Source organism: Fukomys damarensis, unplaced genomic scaffold (genome assembly GCF_012274545.1).
Source record: "Fukomys damarensis isolate Sample0158 unplaced genomic scaffold, DMR_v1.0_HiC HiC_scaffold_23, whole genome shotgun sequence".
NCBI classification, from domain to species: Eukaryota; Metazoa; Chordata; class Mammalia; order Rodentia; family Bathyergidae; genus Fukomys; species Fukomys damarensis.
The window spans coordinates 10,278,020-10,294,239 of record NW_022900935.1 but is presented as its reverse complement, the minus strand read 5'-3'; the positions used below and the strand labels follow the sequence as shown (position 1 = coordinate 10,294,239).

At 53.7% G+C, this 16,220-nt stretch overlaps 2 protein-coding genes across 5 annotated transcripts in view; one reads left to right on the top strand and one right to left on the bottom strand.

Moving 5' to 3' along the window:
• The window catches only part of Ephb2 (EPH receptor B2), a 112,407-nt gene extending 100,637 nt beyond the window's left edge, over positions 1-11,770 (top strand). For all 4 annotated transcript variants that reach the window (XM_019207744.1, XM_010625998.2, XM_010625997.2 and 1 more), the window contains exons 9-15: positions 5,054-5,176; positions 5,682-5,929; positions 7,396-7,611; positions 8,397-8,546; positions 9,613-9,806; positions 10,860-11,015; positions 11,392-11,770. In XM_019207744.1, coding sequence (XP_019063289.1) covers positions 5,054-5,176; positions 5,682-5,929; positions 7,396-7,611; positions 8,397-8,546; positions 9,613-9,806; positions 10,860-11,015; positions 11,392-11,500 — 1,196 coding nt within the window. In that variant the 3' untranslated portion in view covers positions 11,501-11,770. The remainder of the gene's footprint in view (positions 1-5,053; positions 5,177-5,681; positions 5,930-7,395; positions 7,612-8,396; positions 8,547-9,612; positions 9,807-10,859; positions 11,016-11,391) is intronic.
• Positions 608-16,220, bottom strand: part of Lactbl1 (lactamase beta like 1) — a 48,696-nt gene continuing 33,083 nt past the window's right edge. Inside the window, 2 exon segments of the mRNA XM_033767243.1 lie at positions 608-999; positions 4,102-4,267. The gene's annotated coding sequence lies outside the window, so the exon portion shown is untranslated.

Sequence of the window (16,220 nt, the reverse complement as noted above, 5' to 3'; positions counted from 1 at the left end):
TTCTAGGTATTAAACGTCTGGCTAAGGCAACTGAAGCAAAAGTTCCTGGGCTTAGAACCAGCTTGGGACATAAATGTAAAAATAATTACACCACTCAAATTTCCAGAAGATCCTGGCAATCACTACTTAGCAGATAGGGAGATGGAAAAAGCCTTTCTAAGCAGAAAAGCAATGGAAAGATCACACACACACAAAGATAGACACATTTAACTGCACAGAAATAAAAATCACTTGTGCATTAAAAACTGGTCCTAAATTACATCACTCCCTCCTCCCCCCCAAGTAATAAAATCATGATCGTAGATGTGGCGAGACATACGGAGTGCCTTCTACTGCCAAGAATTAATGCTTAACATGTATTTATTCATTTAATCTGTATAATTTCCCACTCGGAGGAAGCTGGGCACAGAGGTCACACAGCTGTTCAGGGAGGGAGCTAGGTCTGAACCCGGCCATCTGGCTCCCGGCCACCCTGTGCTGTCTTTCTGAGCAGCCAGCGTGAGACAGCTCTCGGGCGCTGCCACCTGGAGCCATTTGGGAGCGGGGTTATTTGGAGGGTGAGTCAATAACAAGGAAACAGGTGAGCTTCGTTTTAAAAATAGGCTCCAGGATTTGTTCCTAGATCAATACATTTTAAGCCTGAGTTCCTGCTCCCTGGGTTCCGCGCTGAAATGTCAGAGTGAAGCAGGACTTTGTTCTTTTCAAAGCTCTGCCCGCGCTGTGATCCCAAATCCACCCGGCAACCCCATGTGGCCGGGCCAGAGGAGGAAGCTGAGGCCCAGGGATGTGTGTGAGCGGCTCACACTCACCTGTATGGGCTCGTGTTCTCCAGCCAGCAGCGGGTGGGGACCCTGGATGTGGAGCTGCAGGGACCTGGCCTTGTTTCTCATTCCCGCTCCGCTGCCAGCCAGCTGGGTGACCTTGGTGAAGTCATCAGACCTTTCTGAGCTATGGCATCTTTATAGGGGATGTAGCAGGAATGACGCTTCCTTCACAGGGCTGTGAGGAATAAATGAAGTAAGGGATGTTAAAGTGATTTGTAGTAATAACACTTAGTAACAGCCAGTCCTTTATAACAGGTAATTATTTCCTTCTATTTTAACCCTATACGCTAGCTTAATCTTTGCTCTCCCTGCCAAGGGAAGGCACTGTTTATTATCCTCATTTTGCAGATGGGAAAGCGAGGCAGAGGTTTAAATAACATGCCTCAGGACACACAGCCTGATCAGCGCGGTGGGTGGTTGATCCTGGATTCAGACTCAGGACGTAGCTTACTTGTGGCTGTCATCGTTAGTGGCAGAGCCAAAATTCAAACCCAGGATCTTGCACACGTGGCTGTCCTCCTGCCTCATGAAGTTCTCATCCAGATTCAAGGTGACAGTCAGCAGCCCTAACAGCTGTGAATCATGCATTGTTTCCTGTTTTAAGGACTCCCGAGGGCTGTGGATGTCCTCGTCCAGGCTCAGGTTAGCAAATGCCCCCCGGAATGAGGCCCGTGTGAGGTTCTGGCACCACGCACCCATCTGTGGTGCCAGGAGACAGGCGGGGAAGCGCTGCAGAAACCTAGGGGCTGGGTCAAGGGGCTTGGTGTGTGGAGACTCTGGAACTGGCCTGGGTTCAGAACCCCACTGCTGTTACTAGTTGTGTCCCTGTCCTCGGGGAGGGGGGGGTCACCTCACCTTCCTGGGCCACACCTTTCTCATCTGAAAAGTGGGGCTATTAGTAGGTTGGACCTAATGAAACTGTTGCTTGTAAATTAGAAACAGTCAAATACCAACGTTTTCATTGGGTTCCACCTAATAAGAGCATCTACCAGGGAGAGTCACTGGAAGGGTTAATTGGGTCAAAAACTATAAACAGGGCCCCCGTACCTGGTAAATCCACACTGCGTGTATTCAGGGAGCATCTGTTCGGTATCTGCTGGATTAGGTATCTGTCTACCACCTTCACATTTGTACTCCAGAGCCAGAATTCTACAGCAAGAGCTCACAACTTGAAGTTCATGGACCCTTAAAGCTTCCAAGGCCTCTAGACACCCCCAAAATTAGATGTAGACCATGGGAGCGGGCACACACATGGAATACTTTTCCAAGGAGCTTTTGTCAAATTCTCAAAGGTATTCGTGACCCCAAGCAGGGGAAGACAGGGAAAGAAAGCACATAAATGAGTAACTGTTATTTTTCAGTGAGCTTTTATTGAGCATAAAGTGCCACATCCTGGAATTTAGCAGGAACAAAACGGACACAGCCTCTGCCCTCCTAGGAGACAGGCAGCAAGTGTCCTGGAAAGAAGGGGCCAGGAGAGCGGATGTGTGTAGCTGGGAGCCCTGATACAAAGTGAGAAAGTCACACAGATATCGGGGCTACGGAATGATGAGAGCCAGCGGAGAGGGCGTTGGGTCTTCCCTGGAGAAACCCAAGCAGACTTCACAGAGGAGGAAGAATTTGATTTGGTCACAAAGAAGGAGAGAGGAGGGTGTTCCGGGTGGAAAGAATAACATGAGCAAAAGCACAGAGGCAAGAAGTGATGAAGTGTGCCAAGAAGCCGTGGATAAACAACTCCTTTTAGCGGGTGAATTAGTCCACTGTCCGTTGCTATAACAAAATGCCTAAGGCTGGGGAAAATATAAAGAAAATGTATTTAGCTCACAGTTTTGGAAGTTGGTAGCATGGCACTGACATTGGCTTGACTCTGGGGAGGGCTCCATGGCGGTTGGGAGCACACACAAGAGGGAGAGATCATGCAGAGAGACAGGAAACAGAGAGAGACTGTCTCGCTCTTTTATAAACTCTTGGGAGAGTCTTTCCAACTACACACCCCCAAGACAGTTACCTTGCACTAGGCTCCACCTCTTAAAGGTCCCACCACCTCCACACACTGAGGACCCAGCCTCCAACATGTGACCCTTCGGGGGATAACTAGGTTCAACCATGGCCGAGCAGGAAGGCAGGAGCAGGGAGCTATATACGGGATGAATCCTGGAGAGCTTGGAACGCAGGGCACGGGCACTTGCCCGGAAGTGACAGAGAGCCCCCCTGACCAAAGCCTCTGCCAAGGTTTGGGGATGGCACCTCACATTGGCAGCCAAGGCTCCTCAGCAGGCTCTGAACTTCTGCTGTGGCTCCCTTTAGCTTGCTGAACCACCCAGCTGATTTGCCAGTTCTGTGGGGAGAGAGGCTGAAAGCCAGGGCATGCCTTCAGTCTGAGCAAGAAAAAGCATCTCCCAGAGCTGCCTCAGCTGCCAGAGGGAGCAGGCAGTCATGGCTACATACTGCAGGCACCTTCTCACTCTCTTCCTGCCAGATCCACGAAGCAGTGATCACGGTGATCTGGAGTACTAGGCCTGGGCTCAAGCCTGATAGACCTGGGTTCAAATCCTGACTGTGCCAGCTTTGTAGCCTTGGCTGGACTGTTCAGCCTCTCTGAGCTGCAGTTTCCTTAAATTGAAATGGGGATGATTATCCTATCCTCCAAGAATTATTGGGAGGAACAGATGAGACAACACATATAAAGGGTTGGGCACAGACAAGGACTCAGTGTCAGCTGCTGTTATTATTACTCCATCTCTGTCATCTGGATTCTCCCTGCTCTCTAAAATTCGAAGACAGAAAAATCCAGAGGTCTGTACTCAGGGACAGATTTTTAAAGAAAATTTCAACAATATTTATTTCCATAATATTTGGGCCTTATAAGGAATGTGAATTACTTTTTGAACAGTTTTAAATGCACCCCATTCCAGGAGGCTACCAGACCACACCCCCTCCAGCCCAAGTTAACAATCCCTGACCTCAAGGGCTAGACAAACACCCAAATATAGTTAGTGGTAGAGCAGTGGTTAACAAATTTTTCTGTAGGAGGCCAAGGAATAAATATTTTATGCTTTGTGGGTCCCTGTTGTAACTACGCAACTCTGCAGCTGTGGGATAAAAGCAGCCACAGATAAAGGAATAAGCATGGCTGTGTTCCAATAAAACTTTATTTAAAAATCAGGCCATAGGCCAGTTTGCCAGCCTCTGTGTTACAGGCTTCAAATCCTAGATTCCTGAAATGTCTGAAATAGAGGCTGAGTAGCCAAAAAAATGGGTTGATGGCCCCACTCACCAACTAGCCAAGCCTGGGTGACCCAGGGACTCCAGCTGTCAGCTTCTAGAGCAGCTGCCTTCAGTGTCACAGCTCTCAGAGCCAGAGGGAAATACGGGCAGGAGCCAGGCAGGTCAGAGGAAGGTCTGGGAGAAGGCCGGAAGTTCTGACCACAGAGACCAGTCATCTGGGAAGAAAAATGCAGGATGGATCATCTTTCCCTTCCTTCTCAGCATTTTACAGACTCAGTGCTGGGTCAGAACTGGGTCTCTGATATCCAGGTTACTTTCTCTCCATATCAAAAACTAAGAATATACAGGAGATCAGAAATCAAATTACGATGCCCCGTGTCCAGCCTCATGCTGATCACCAGGGAAATCAGGGATCCAGAAAGGCTAGTGGGGGACCCAGGAGGTGGGCCCCGAAGCCATGGACACCCAGACCTGGTGAATAAAGTGCTCTTCTAGGCTATGGGATCTGCCTCAGAGGGACTGGGCAGCTGAAGAGAGGCCCAAAGTGTAGGAACACTTCAGGTAGGCCTGGAAAGACGGGGAGGAAGTCTCCTTCAGAGGACCCCAAGGGTTGGCTCCAACCCTCCTTCCTTTTGCTTTACTTGGCAACCCTGACTGTCTCAAGGGCAGCAAACTATCGAGGCTTTCATCCTCATTGGCCCAAACCCAAATCCATCCCTAGTCTTTTAACCACCCCAGAGAGCCATTATTCGTCAGTGAGAGTTGGAACAAGAACTCATTAGGACAGTCTACTGGCCACCTCTGCTGATCTCTCTGTTCCTCTCATTTTTCACTCAGTGCCCATCTTGTTCCATGAGCACAGAAAGGTCAAGTGACCTGCAGGGGGTTGCCCAGTTCTTATGGGAGCCACGCGGAGTCCTTCCTTCCACGGAGGGACCGGCTTTTCCACTTGTACACACTGTGAATCAGTCCATGTGACCACACCTGGTCTTGTCCCCCAGTGACCCCAGGCATGAAGATCTACATCGACCCTTTTACCTATGAGGACCCCAACGAGGCTGTGCGGGAGTTTGCCAAGGAAATTGACATCTCCTGTGTCAAAATCGAGCAGGTGATCGGAGCAGGTAGGTTGGCCTCGGCCACGGATGGGGACTCCACCCCAGTGTATTCCAGAGATCAGAGGGCAGGATGAGGGACAAGGTCCACAAAGGACTCCCCCTCAAAGCCTGAAAGCTCAGAGTGCCCAGAAGAAGAGTCCTCAGAGGTCATCAGTAAGGACATAAAGGGAAGCTGAGGCACAGTACTATGAAGGAGCTTGCACAGCAAATCCGAGATAGAGCAGGGTCTAGAACCATTTCCCAGGACTCTTCTACCATTCCCAGGCTCCTCTCCCCTCCTGCCTAGATTCTCCCACAACCACCCAGACACTATAAGACGAGCAGGAAGAACTTGTTCTCTGCTCCCAAAGGTGGCTGGGGCTTCTCAAAGGAGTTTTGCATCCAAGAAGATGAGTTGATCACTTAAAAGAAAGGGCACCTGCTGACTTCAAGAATGGAGGTGACAGGAACAGAGAGGCAGCATTTTCACTTGGCAAGTGACACGCTGCCTCTCTTGGTATGTTTGTCTCAGGGGAGTTTGGTGAGGTCTGCAGTGGCCACCTGAAGCTGCCAGGCAAGAGGGAGATCTTTGTGGCCATCAAGACACTCAAGTCGGGCTACACAGAGAAGCAGCGGCGGGACTTCCTGAGTGAGGCATCCATCATGGGCCAGTTCGACCACCCCAATGTCATCCACTTGGAAGGCGTTGTCACCAAGAGTACACCTGTGATGATCATCACCGAGTTCATGGAGAATGGCTCCCTGGACTCCTTCCTCCGGGTAGGAGAAGCCAAGCATGTCAGGGTCCACAAGAGGGGAAAAAGGAGGCATGAAGGACATAACTTCATACTGTCAGCTGAGGGATCTTGGGAAGCTCTGGGCAGGAATGGATGTCACAGTCCATTTCTTTCCCCTTGGCAGGCATTGCTAATCAATCCCAGTACTGTCTCCCACTGAGCCCAGACCATCTCAGATCTTCAGTGTGCTTCCCCAGGGTGCCACAGCAATTGCTCAGAGTTGGCACACATCTAAGATGTTTCCATCTGTGCTCTTAGGTAGCCTTCTCATCCTGTACAGGAGATCCTGAGCTCAAAGACAGGGAGCATTTGCCTCAGGTCTGCCAGAGGGTCAAGGTGAGAGCCCAGACTGGTACCGGGGCCTTGACATCTCGTCCAGCAGATTTTGGAGTTCCCCAATGGTGCAGAGGCTGTGGGGAAGACCTCAGAGTACAAGGCCCCCAGAGGAAAGTTCCAAGACCTCTCATATCTCACAGTACTGTCTCCCACTGAGCCCAGACCATCTCAGATCTTCAGTGTGCTTCCCCAGGGTGCCACAGCAATTGCTCAGAGTTGGCACACATCTAAGATGTTTCCATCTGTGCTCTTAGGTAGCCTTCTCATCCTGTACAGGAGATCCTGAGCTCAAAGACAGGGAGCATTTGCCTCAGGTCTGCCAGAGGGTCAAGGTGAGAGCCCCTGTCTCCCACTGAGCCCAGACCATCTCAGATCTTCAGTGTGCTTCCCCAGGGTGCCACAGCAATTGCTCAGAGTTGGCACACATCTAAGATGTTTCCATCTGTGCTCTTAGGTAGCCTTCTCATCCTGTACAGGAGATCCTGAGCTCAAAGACAGGGAGCATTTGCCTCAGGTCTGCCAGAGGGTCAAGGTGAGAGCCCAGACTGGTACCGGGGCCTTGACATCTCGTCCAGCAGATTTTGGAGTTCCCCAATGGTGCAGAGGCTGTGGGGAAGACCTCAGAGTACAAGGCCCCCAGAGGAAAGTTCCAAGACCTCTCAGGAATGGGCCAACCAGCTGGACACAGAGCACCGGCCTGGGCATCAGAACCATGTCCTTGCGCTGTCATTCAGCAATCACTCATGAAGCATACGCCAGACACCATTCATACATTTTCCCGTTTAACTCAGAACAGACTTGGGAGGTAGATGTTATCCCCATTTAACATAGAGATGAGGAAACAGAGTCAGAGAGGTTAGGTTATTTGTCCAAAGCTGCACAGCCAGAAGAGGGCTGAGTCAGAGTCAAACAAGTGTGTCTGAGACGAAGCCTGTGCCCCTCTCCGCCACCTGAAGTGGGCCTCACAGGCCTGAGGTCCTGGGGCAGCCAAGTTCTTCCCCAGGCAGTCCAGTGCCAAGGTGGCAAGGGCCCACTCTGGTTCCACATCATGAGGGAGTCCAGAGCTCTGCTGCCTGCTCTCCCACTCACTCTTCCTCTCCACTTCTCCCAAAGCAAAACGACGGGCAGTTCACGGTCATCCAGCTGGTGGGCATGCTGCGGGGCATCGCGGCGGGCATGAAGTATCTGGCAGACATGAACTATGTGCACCGCGACCTGGCTGCCCGCAACATCCTCGTCAACAGCAACCTGGTCTGTAAGGTGTCTGACTTTGGGCTCTCACGCTTCCTGGAGGATGACACCTCAGACCCCACCTACACCAGTGCCCTGGTAAGAAGCAGTCAGGAACATGGGAGCCCCAGCCCCACAGGAGAGGGCATTCCTGCACTGGTCCCTGGAGATGGGGGATGGACATAAACTGTGTCACCTGCCCTCCTGGAGCTCCCAGGCTAGTGGGGCCACAGGTGGCAGAGCACTGTGAAATAACAGGGCTGTGGGCGGGGACACCAACCTTGGGAGCCAGAGAAGACAGATGCAGCAGGCGACAGCTAAGCTGGAAGCTGCGGGCCCCAGAAGGGTTCCTTGGACAGCAGGCTCTTGTGGTTAGGTCAGGTGACCCAAACGAAGATTGTGCTGGAGGGCTAAGCAGGCTGGATCCTCGAGCCTCCAAGGCTCAGGATGTGCCCTTCCAGCACTCAGGGTTGAGGATTTTAATCCAAAAGGGAGAGATCTCAGGCCGTCTTCAAAGAGCTCAGAGGCTATGCAAGGCGAGCTGGGCAGATCAGCCCTGGGCACACCATGCCATGCAGAAAGTGTCTCCTTGATGCAGGGACAGAGGCAGGCTTGTAGGACTAGAGGGACCAACAACTCTTTGGAAGCCAGGGAGAGGCTTTCCGAGGGATTCAAGGATAAGAAGTATCAGATGGCAGAGTGGGAAAAGATCCTTTCAGCAGAGGGAGTGGCATGTGCAAGTGCCCAGTAGGCTGAAGCAGCACAGGGAGTCTGAAGAACAAGTTGCTTCATGAGATTGGTGCGGTGTAGAGCCCAGGGTGGGGATATTGCAAAGAGGCCAGACGGGTCAACCTCCCACCCGTCCATCTCATTCTGTCCCCCAGGGGGGCAAGATCCCCATCCGCTGGACAGCTCCAGAAGCCATCCAGTACCGGAAGTTCACCTCAGCCAGTGATGTGTGGAGCTATGGTATCGTCATGTGGGAGGTGATGTCCTATGGGGAGCGGCCCTACTGGGACATGACCAACCAGGACGTAAGTCTTCTGGAGGTGGGCAGAGCCTTTCTGACCAGACAGATGGGAAAAAGAAAGGTGAGGCCTTGCGCCAATCTCCCAGGGCCTCTGAGATGGAGGACCTGGCTGCCACGGCAGCTCCCAGGTCACTGCTGACTCAGATGTCTGCACAGGACCCTGGACTCTCCGGAGGGTAGGGAGTAGGGAAGGTCACCCATTCATAAACCAGTAAATACTCAGGGTGTATATACCATGTGACCAACTCGGATTGAGGCCATGTCTGTCCTTCGGGTATTTACCACCTAAGTGGGGAAAGAGACAAATGCTCATGGAACCACACATAATTAGCAGGAACTTTCACGATCAGGTGCTAAGCTGGAGAAGGAATGTGTCAAACCCTATCTATAGGCATTAAGGTTGGGGCAGTAGGGAAAAGATCAGCCAGGAAGTCTTCACAGGGGAAGTGGGACTCAAAGAGTAGTGAGACTTGGAGAGTGAGGACTGCCAGGTAGCCAGAACAGCCTGTGCAGGATAATGAGGGATAGATGGAGGAGCCGTGGAGAGGGATGTTGGACAGAAATGCTGGTGATGTTCCGTGATATTTAAAGTGACTCAAGAGACTTTCATTTGCAAAAATCAAGACAGGGAGGACTTGGAAAAGCTTCCTGAACAGAGAGGATGACCCATGGTTGAGCTGCAGATGAATCTGGTCACAGGGGCAGGATACAGAGAGAGGTGTCTGGCTTCCTTTTTCTGGCAGAGGGACAAGTGGGGGCCATGGGAAGGAGACACCAGCCAGGCTCAAAGCTGTGCTGTGGGAATCTGAGAGAGGAGTTATCTCTTAGCTGGAGCTGTAAATGGCACCGAAACAGAGAATATGGACACTCTGGGGTCAAGCAGGGGGCCAGAGAGGGGCATCTTCAGGGCCACAGATGCCAGGTCAGATGGTGTGAACCCAGGTCAACCTGCCCTGTGGGTGGAGGTGGTGTCATGACAACCAAATAGATGAGCCCCACAATGCACTGGGGATATGATGGGCCTGGCGAAGGGCAATGCCAACCCCACTCCATCTCTATACTGTCCCCAGGTAATCAATGCCATTGAGCAGGACTACAGACTACCACCACCCATGGACTGTCCGAGTGCCCTCCACCAGCTCATGCTTGACTGCTGGCAGAAGGACCGCAACCACCGGCCCAAGTTCGGCCAGATCGTCAATACATTGGACAAGATGATCCGAAACCCCAACAGCCTCAAAGCTATGGCTCCCCTTTCCTCTGGGTAGGCTGCCTTGGTCCCAGCCCCTCCCCACGCCATGGCTGTCCCCGCCCTTCTCTGACCACACCCCTTCGCCCAGCCCCGCCCCTCCTCTGGGTTCCAGTCATCCCCAGCGGGCAGTTCCCTTGGAGTCTCACTCCATGGCTGCTCCCTGCTTCACGCAAATACCTTCCACTGCATCTTGGGATCGGGAAGGATAGGACTAGTGTTTGTTGGGCATCTTCCCTGACTCCAGGGTACAGGGAAGCATGGGTCCCCAGACTGTCCAGAGGACAAGTGTGGGTGGTAGAGGAGCCCCTTTCAAATAATAGTCAGAGAGGATGACACTGAAGAAAAATTACCAAGGATCCAGAATCTTAGTTGGTGAATCCATGTGTTCTACTCATCACTAAGTTTCCTCCCATCTACTCACACCTGCTAACCTAGTGCTCCTCACACACACACAATCAGGCAGCACTCATTTTCGATCATACCCACCATCTCACACCCATCCATACATGAACACCTACACACATTCACAGGCACCTGCATACACTCAGACGTGTACACCACACATACGTGTGAGCCCCCACACTCAGGTCAGTGTCTCCACGGCGGAGACTGACTCAGTGCTAGGGTGTCAGCTCAGGCATCCCAGGGCTTTCCTTCTCCGTAAGGTCACAGCTCACCGCTGCCTCCCTTGGGTGACTGTCACACAGCCTCTGACTCTCCGGGACCCACAGTCCCACAGGGCTTCTGAGGAGCATCCTGCCAGGGGTCCTCAGGATCCAGGTCTGGCCCCACCAAGACTCCTCGGCCAGTCCTTCTCACCGCGAGTTATTATCTCGCTCCAATGATGCAACCTCAGCGAAGCCTTCCAGGTCACCCCAGCTTTGAGTCCTGCACACACTCGCCGTCCCACACTCACACATTTACACAGGTTCCAACTCATGCGCCTGCTCGCAGAAGTCCTCGTGTACACACCTACACACCTCTGTTCACTCGATACGCATGTGCACATCTCTGCTCCCCACAATCAAGCTCCCTGACCATCGCTGCCACCTGTCCCACCCCCAGCATCAACCTGCCGCTGCTGGACCGCACGATCCCCGACTACACCAGCTTTAACACAGTGGACGAGTGGCTGGAGGCCATCAAGATGGGGCAGTACAAGGAGAGCTTCGCCAACGCTGGCTTCACCTCCTTTGACGTCGTGTCTCAGATGATGATGGAGTAAGTGCCCGGCACCTGCATGCACTGCCCTTCGCATCCACTCCCCAGGCCCCAGCTTTGGAAGGGGAGGAGTGGACAGCATCCCAGCAGGGAGAAGGGGACCAAGACACGAGGCAGCTTTACAGTCACATCCAGATTCAAACACAGGTCGTAGCCATTCCCTCAGCCTCAGTTTTTTCATCTACAAACTGGGGTTGGCAAGCAGGTTGATGGGGGAAGAAAGGGAACCCAGATCCCCCGACTCCCAGTCCAGTGCTCTCCACCTGTCAGTCACTGACTCAGCTCGGACACCGGCCCAGCACCATTTCAACATCCCCTGCCAGAATCAAAGCCCGTTCCACCCCCTCTGTCCCTAACACGTGTTTCTCTTCCAAAGGGACATTCTGCGGGTTGGGGTCACCCTGGCGGGCCACCAGAAAAAAATCCTGAACAGTATCCAGGTGATGAGGGCCCAGATGAACCAGATCCAGTCTGTGGAGGTTTGACACTCGCCTGCCTCGGCTCACCTCTTCCTCCGGGCCGCCCCCTCTGCTCCACACCGGCCCCCTGGTGCTCTGTTCTCTGCAGGGTCGGCTGCCTGCCAGGAGGCCACGGGCAGCAAGAAGAACCAAGCAGCGCTCCAGCCACGAGATGCCACCAAGAACACGTGCAGCTCAAACGATGGAATCAAAAGGGAATGGGGGAAAAAGAAACAAGATCTGGGAGGGGGCGGGAAATACAAGGAAAAATTTTAAAAGAGGATTCTCATAAGGAAAGCGATGATGGTTCTTGAGAGAAAAATAGGGCTTGGGAGATCCGTGCGATTTGTCCAATCGGAGACCAAAAGCAGTTTCTCTTCAACTCCCTCTGGGAAGGTGACCTGGCCAGAGCCAAGAAACACTTTCAGGAAAACAAATGTGAAGGGGAGAGATGGACAGGGCTGCCCTGATGCCACTCTTGGGGGCCTCAACAACCGAGCACCAGACAGAGGGGGCAGGGTGACAGGTGGTCGCCCCAGAACCACTCTGGGAGAATCCATTCCAGCTGCCACCGGAAGTTTTCTCTCTTTGGAGAGTATTTTAGAAACTCCAATGAGAGAGACTGTTTCTGCTGTTGATTCATGGGGCTGAGAAGGGGCCCTTGTCCTCCTGGGCCAGGGAGAACAGGGGCCATCAGGAGAGTGGCCTTCCTGAGGACGCCACCCCAGGCCTGCAGCTCCACGTGCCAGCAGCCTGACCTGCCTGGGCGCCCGCTCCCACCGGTCCCCACTGGAGGACGGACGCTGCAGTGACTGTCATCAGCGACGACTGCCACTGAGAAGGGTTGGCCTTGCAACTGGGTTTGTTTACAGCGATTCGTGGACTCTGGGGTATTTTGGTCACGGGTGGTTTTGGTTGGGGGGTGTTTGTTCGTTGGGTTTGTTTTTTTTGTTTTTTAATGACAATGAAGTGACACTTTGACATTTCCTACCTTTTGAGGACTTGATCCTTCTACAGGAAGAAGGTGCTTTCTGCTTACTGACTTAGGCAATACAGCAAGGGCGAAATTTTATATGCACATTTCTGGATTTTTTATATGGTTTTCATTGACACCCTTCCCTCCTCCCACCTGCTACCAGGCCTCACCAAAGCCAACTGCCACGGGGCCATCTGGGCCATGCAGAGACTTGAGTGAGACTTGGAGAAATGGGGGAGGCACCAGGGTAGAGGAGCATCCTACCCAGGACTGCTTCTGAGGGTGGCAGATTGGGGCAGAAGTGGGCTCCGAGGCTGGAAGGCCTCGCCCACTTTCCCACTCTCCCCACCCGTCTCTATTCAGTACCTCCCAGGGACACGGGCCCCTTTGAGGTCCCCGAGTGTCTGCAGATGGCCAAACCCAGCTTTGCCTCTGGGGGCCTCAAAAGACTGCAAAGGGAGGCCAGGACCCGATCATTCACTGTGATACCCCAGCCCTCCAGAAGTGCCCTCCAAACATGGGCAGCTTGCTCCTCCTTCCAGGGGAGAAAGTGTGTGACTCCTCTCCCCTCTCCTCCCCTGGCCAAGGGAGACCATCAGCCAGAACATGGCCTCAGATCCCCCTGTGAGCAAGCGCAGGCCCCTGAGCGGAACAACTGGTTAGTGAACTGAACAGAAATAAATACTTTAGTTATAAAATGACCCCTGTTCTCTCTTAAGTCCCGAGAGGAGACCCCAGCACCTTAGATGTGCCAAATAATTCAGACGGCTTTTCCAGGGGGGCCCTGCTTACCTCAGGTTCAAGAAGGCCCGGGCTAAGAAAACATGGAGGACAAACAAGCCCCATGTGGCCTTTCTGGCTCTGGAGTGTCAAAAGCACAGGCAGCAAAGAAGTGCATTGGAAGTGGGTCAGAACTCAGTGTCTGGTGCCCTGGGAGTTAGGATGAGCCATTTTGGGTCCATCAGGAGCAGAGAGCAGTCAGAGGAGCACTCAGCACACGTGGGCCAGAGGCAGGGCCTCTGGCGTGTGAACTGTGATCAGGGTGGACGACGAGGGCAGGGGGTGAGGGCGCCCAGTCACTTTTCCAGGCCCTGCTTGCTTCCTCTGTGTATCTGGGCTCCTACTTATCCTCAGGTCAGAAGTCTGAGCGAAAGGAAGCAGCAGACACACTCTGAATATCAGGTCTGGCTGATGAGGGACAGCCAGGGATACCTCATCCTTGCACCTTGCCCTTTGTCTGCAGAACTTCTTTGAGGAGACTGCAGGGTGGGAAAGGTTGAGGCCACAGGCCGCCAGCTAAGGCTCCGTAGTGAGCACATCCAGCACAGACCAGCCTGTCATCTGTTGCTCACCTGTTCTCAGAGCCTGTGATGCAACGGGAAGGAAGGGATTAGAGAGGAGACGGGGCCCCTGGGGGGACAGCAGGGCAAGCCACAGGAAAGAGCTGGCAGGTTTCCCACACACTGGCTGTCAGTGGCCCACCGGCCATCCATTCGTGTCCCAGAGATGCCCAGTGCGGGTGGCAGCTGTCCCGCACACAAGGTCACCTTCTGGCAGGAGCAGTCTCGATGATCTTCACATTAACTCTGTCTCCCAAGCCTCCCCCTGCTGCTCCGGGGCCGCACAGGAGCTGGCAATCGGGGCTTCCATCAGATGGCTTCCTGTCCTAAGCCACTAGGCTGTCTTATGCCAGCACGTGTGCCCGTCTGCCCTCTGGGGCCTGAGCTCTCAGGGGACCTGAACCCCACAAACCTGCTTCCTAGAGTACAGGTGCTACTCAGGCCCTCTGTCTCCTGTTCAGGCTGTCAGACATCACTGTGACCATCTGGGGTACAGACGCCTCTCACCCTTCCTCCACGCAGGGGCAGTCCCCCCACCGCCTCTCGCTGGTTGCTTGGCGGGGAGCGGTAGTTCACGCTGCCAAGCGCCTTCCACTTACACTCCCCACTCCCCTGGGCACATGGCTTGGAGCTGCCCACTGCCTGGATACTAATCCTTTCCTGGCTCAAGCTCCCCAAGTGCCGCCCCCACCTGCCCAAAAGTGTGAGAGGAGCTTCCGGCTGCTCAGCACACAATTGGTTCTTGAGGAAAGCAAGCTGCCTCGTGAACCTGGGCCAGGGCACCATGGAAATGGGGCCGGCTGCTCTGGGAGGGTGTGACTGGCAGAGCCGTGCAGGGCAAGGCTGTGTAAGAGCCACTGCCACCCACTCCCGCCCCTACTGACCCAGAAGCCTCCCAAACAGATCGTTGCTGGCAGGCATCAGCAGCCTCTTTCTGGGGATGATACTCTAATACCTACCCTTGGGAAGACAGGCCCGGCAATCGGTATGGAGGATGGCCTTAGTGCTGGGCCCGGGTCCTCAGGGAAGAGGCTAGAGTAAGGCGGTAAGGACCATGGGGGATGCTTAAAGAGGCTGAGTGGACACTGTCTATTAACCAGTGGCACCTCTTGCTCCCGTGGCACCAGCTGCACTCTCCCCAGCATTTCTAGCTGGTCCCCACCCTATCACAGTCTGGGAGTGCTCTGCTGCTCCTTTGTGAGCAGTCCCAGCCTTGCACCCCTCACAGATCAGGGGTTCACGGCCAGAAAGCTGGGCCCTCCTAACTTTACCCAGCTCATCCTCACACCTAGCTGAAGCACAGTAAGAACTCAGGCCCTAGACCACCTTATCCCTACCCTAGCGCCAGATCATTGGCCACTCCCGGCTCTCTCTAGGGTCCCTGGGGTTCCAAGATGGTATGCAAGGCTGGAAGACTCTCACCAGGGAAAAGTCAGGTCCGTGCACTCCAAGCACATCATGCAGCATGATGCATCCTGACCTCAGGGTGGCAGCCTGCCTCATCTCTAACTGAGACATGGATCTTGGGAGACACTGCCCCTCACTGGGCCTCAGTTTCCCATCTATAAAATGGGAGCACTGGAATGGGTGAGCCAGACCTGCAAAGCCTCAGTCCTGTGAGAAGGGACTATTTTTCTCCTATACCTAAGAGAGAAACTGAGGCCCAGAGGGGTGAAGTAGCGTGCTCAGGATTACCCCTTCAGGGAAGGGCAGAGCAGAGCCTTGCGCCTTGATTTATCTGCTTCCAGTGCCCACTCCACCATGTTCAGTTATATGGCAGGAAGTGCTTGTGCCTGGCTGATAAGAGAAAGCTCAAATGGGCTAGAGCTACTCGGGAAGGCTTCCTCGGGAAGGCTGACTGGGAAACCACTCCGCAGTGCACCAGGCAGAATGGGCCAACGCAGTAGCAGCTTGCATCTGGATGGGCCAGAGCAGTGGCAGAAGAGGTGCAGGCTGACGTGAGGGGAGGTTGAAGCACTGGACATTCTGTACAGGACAGCCACAGGTCTTCAGCAAAAGGGGCAGGGACATCAAGTTCCAGGGAAAGAAGTCAGTTCCACCATCAGATGGTCAGGATGCCTCCCAGCAACCCCTCCCCCTGGAAGGAAGAGCCCCCAGCATAGCCCTCACTGATTCCTGGGGAATCCAGGCCCTGTTGTTCCAGTTCCATTCTCACTGATGCAGATAATCCAAAGAGTCACTTCAGCTGCTGGGAACAGCAGGGTGGAGTTTTGCGCTACCTGATTCTTAACTCAGCCATGCCCACCATTTCCTCCAGGCCTCTCTGAGGGCTGGCAGGGGGTGAGGGGGGAGAGAGCTGCCAGGCATCAAGGGAGCCAGGTCTGGGAGCTGAACTGTGGGTATGAAAAACTGTTCAGGAAGCCCATCTCTGCCGTGACACCCTGGCCTGAGACAAATCACCCAGACTTGT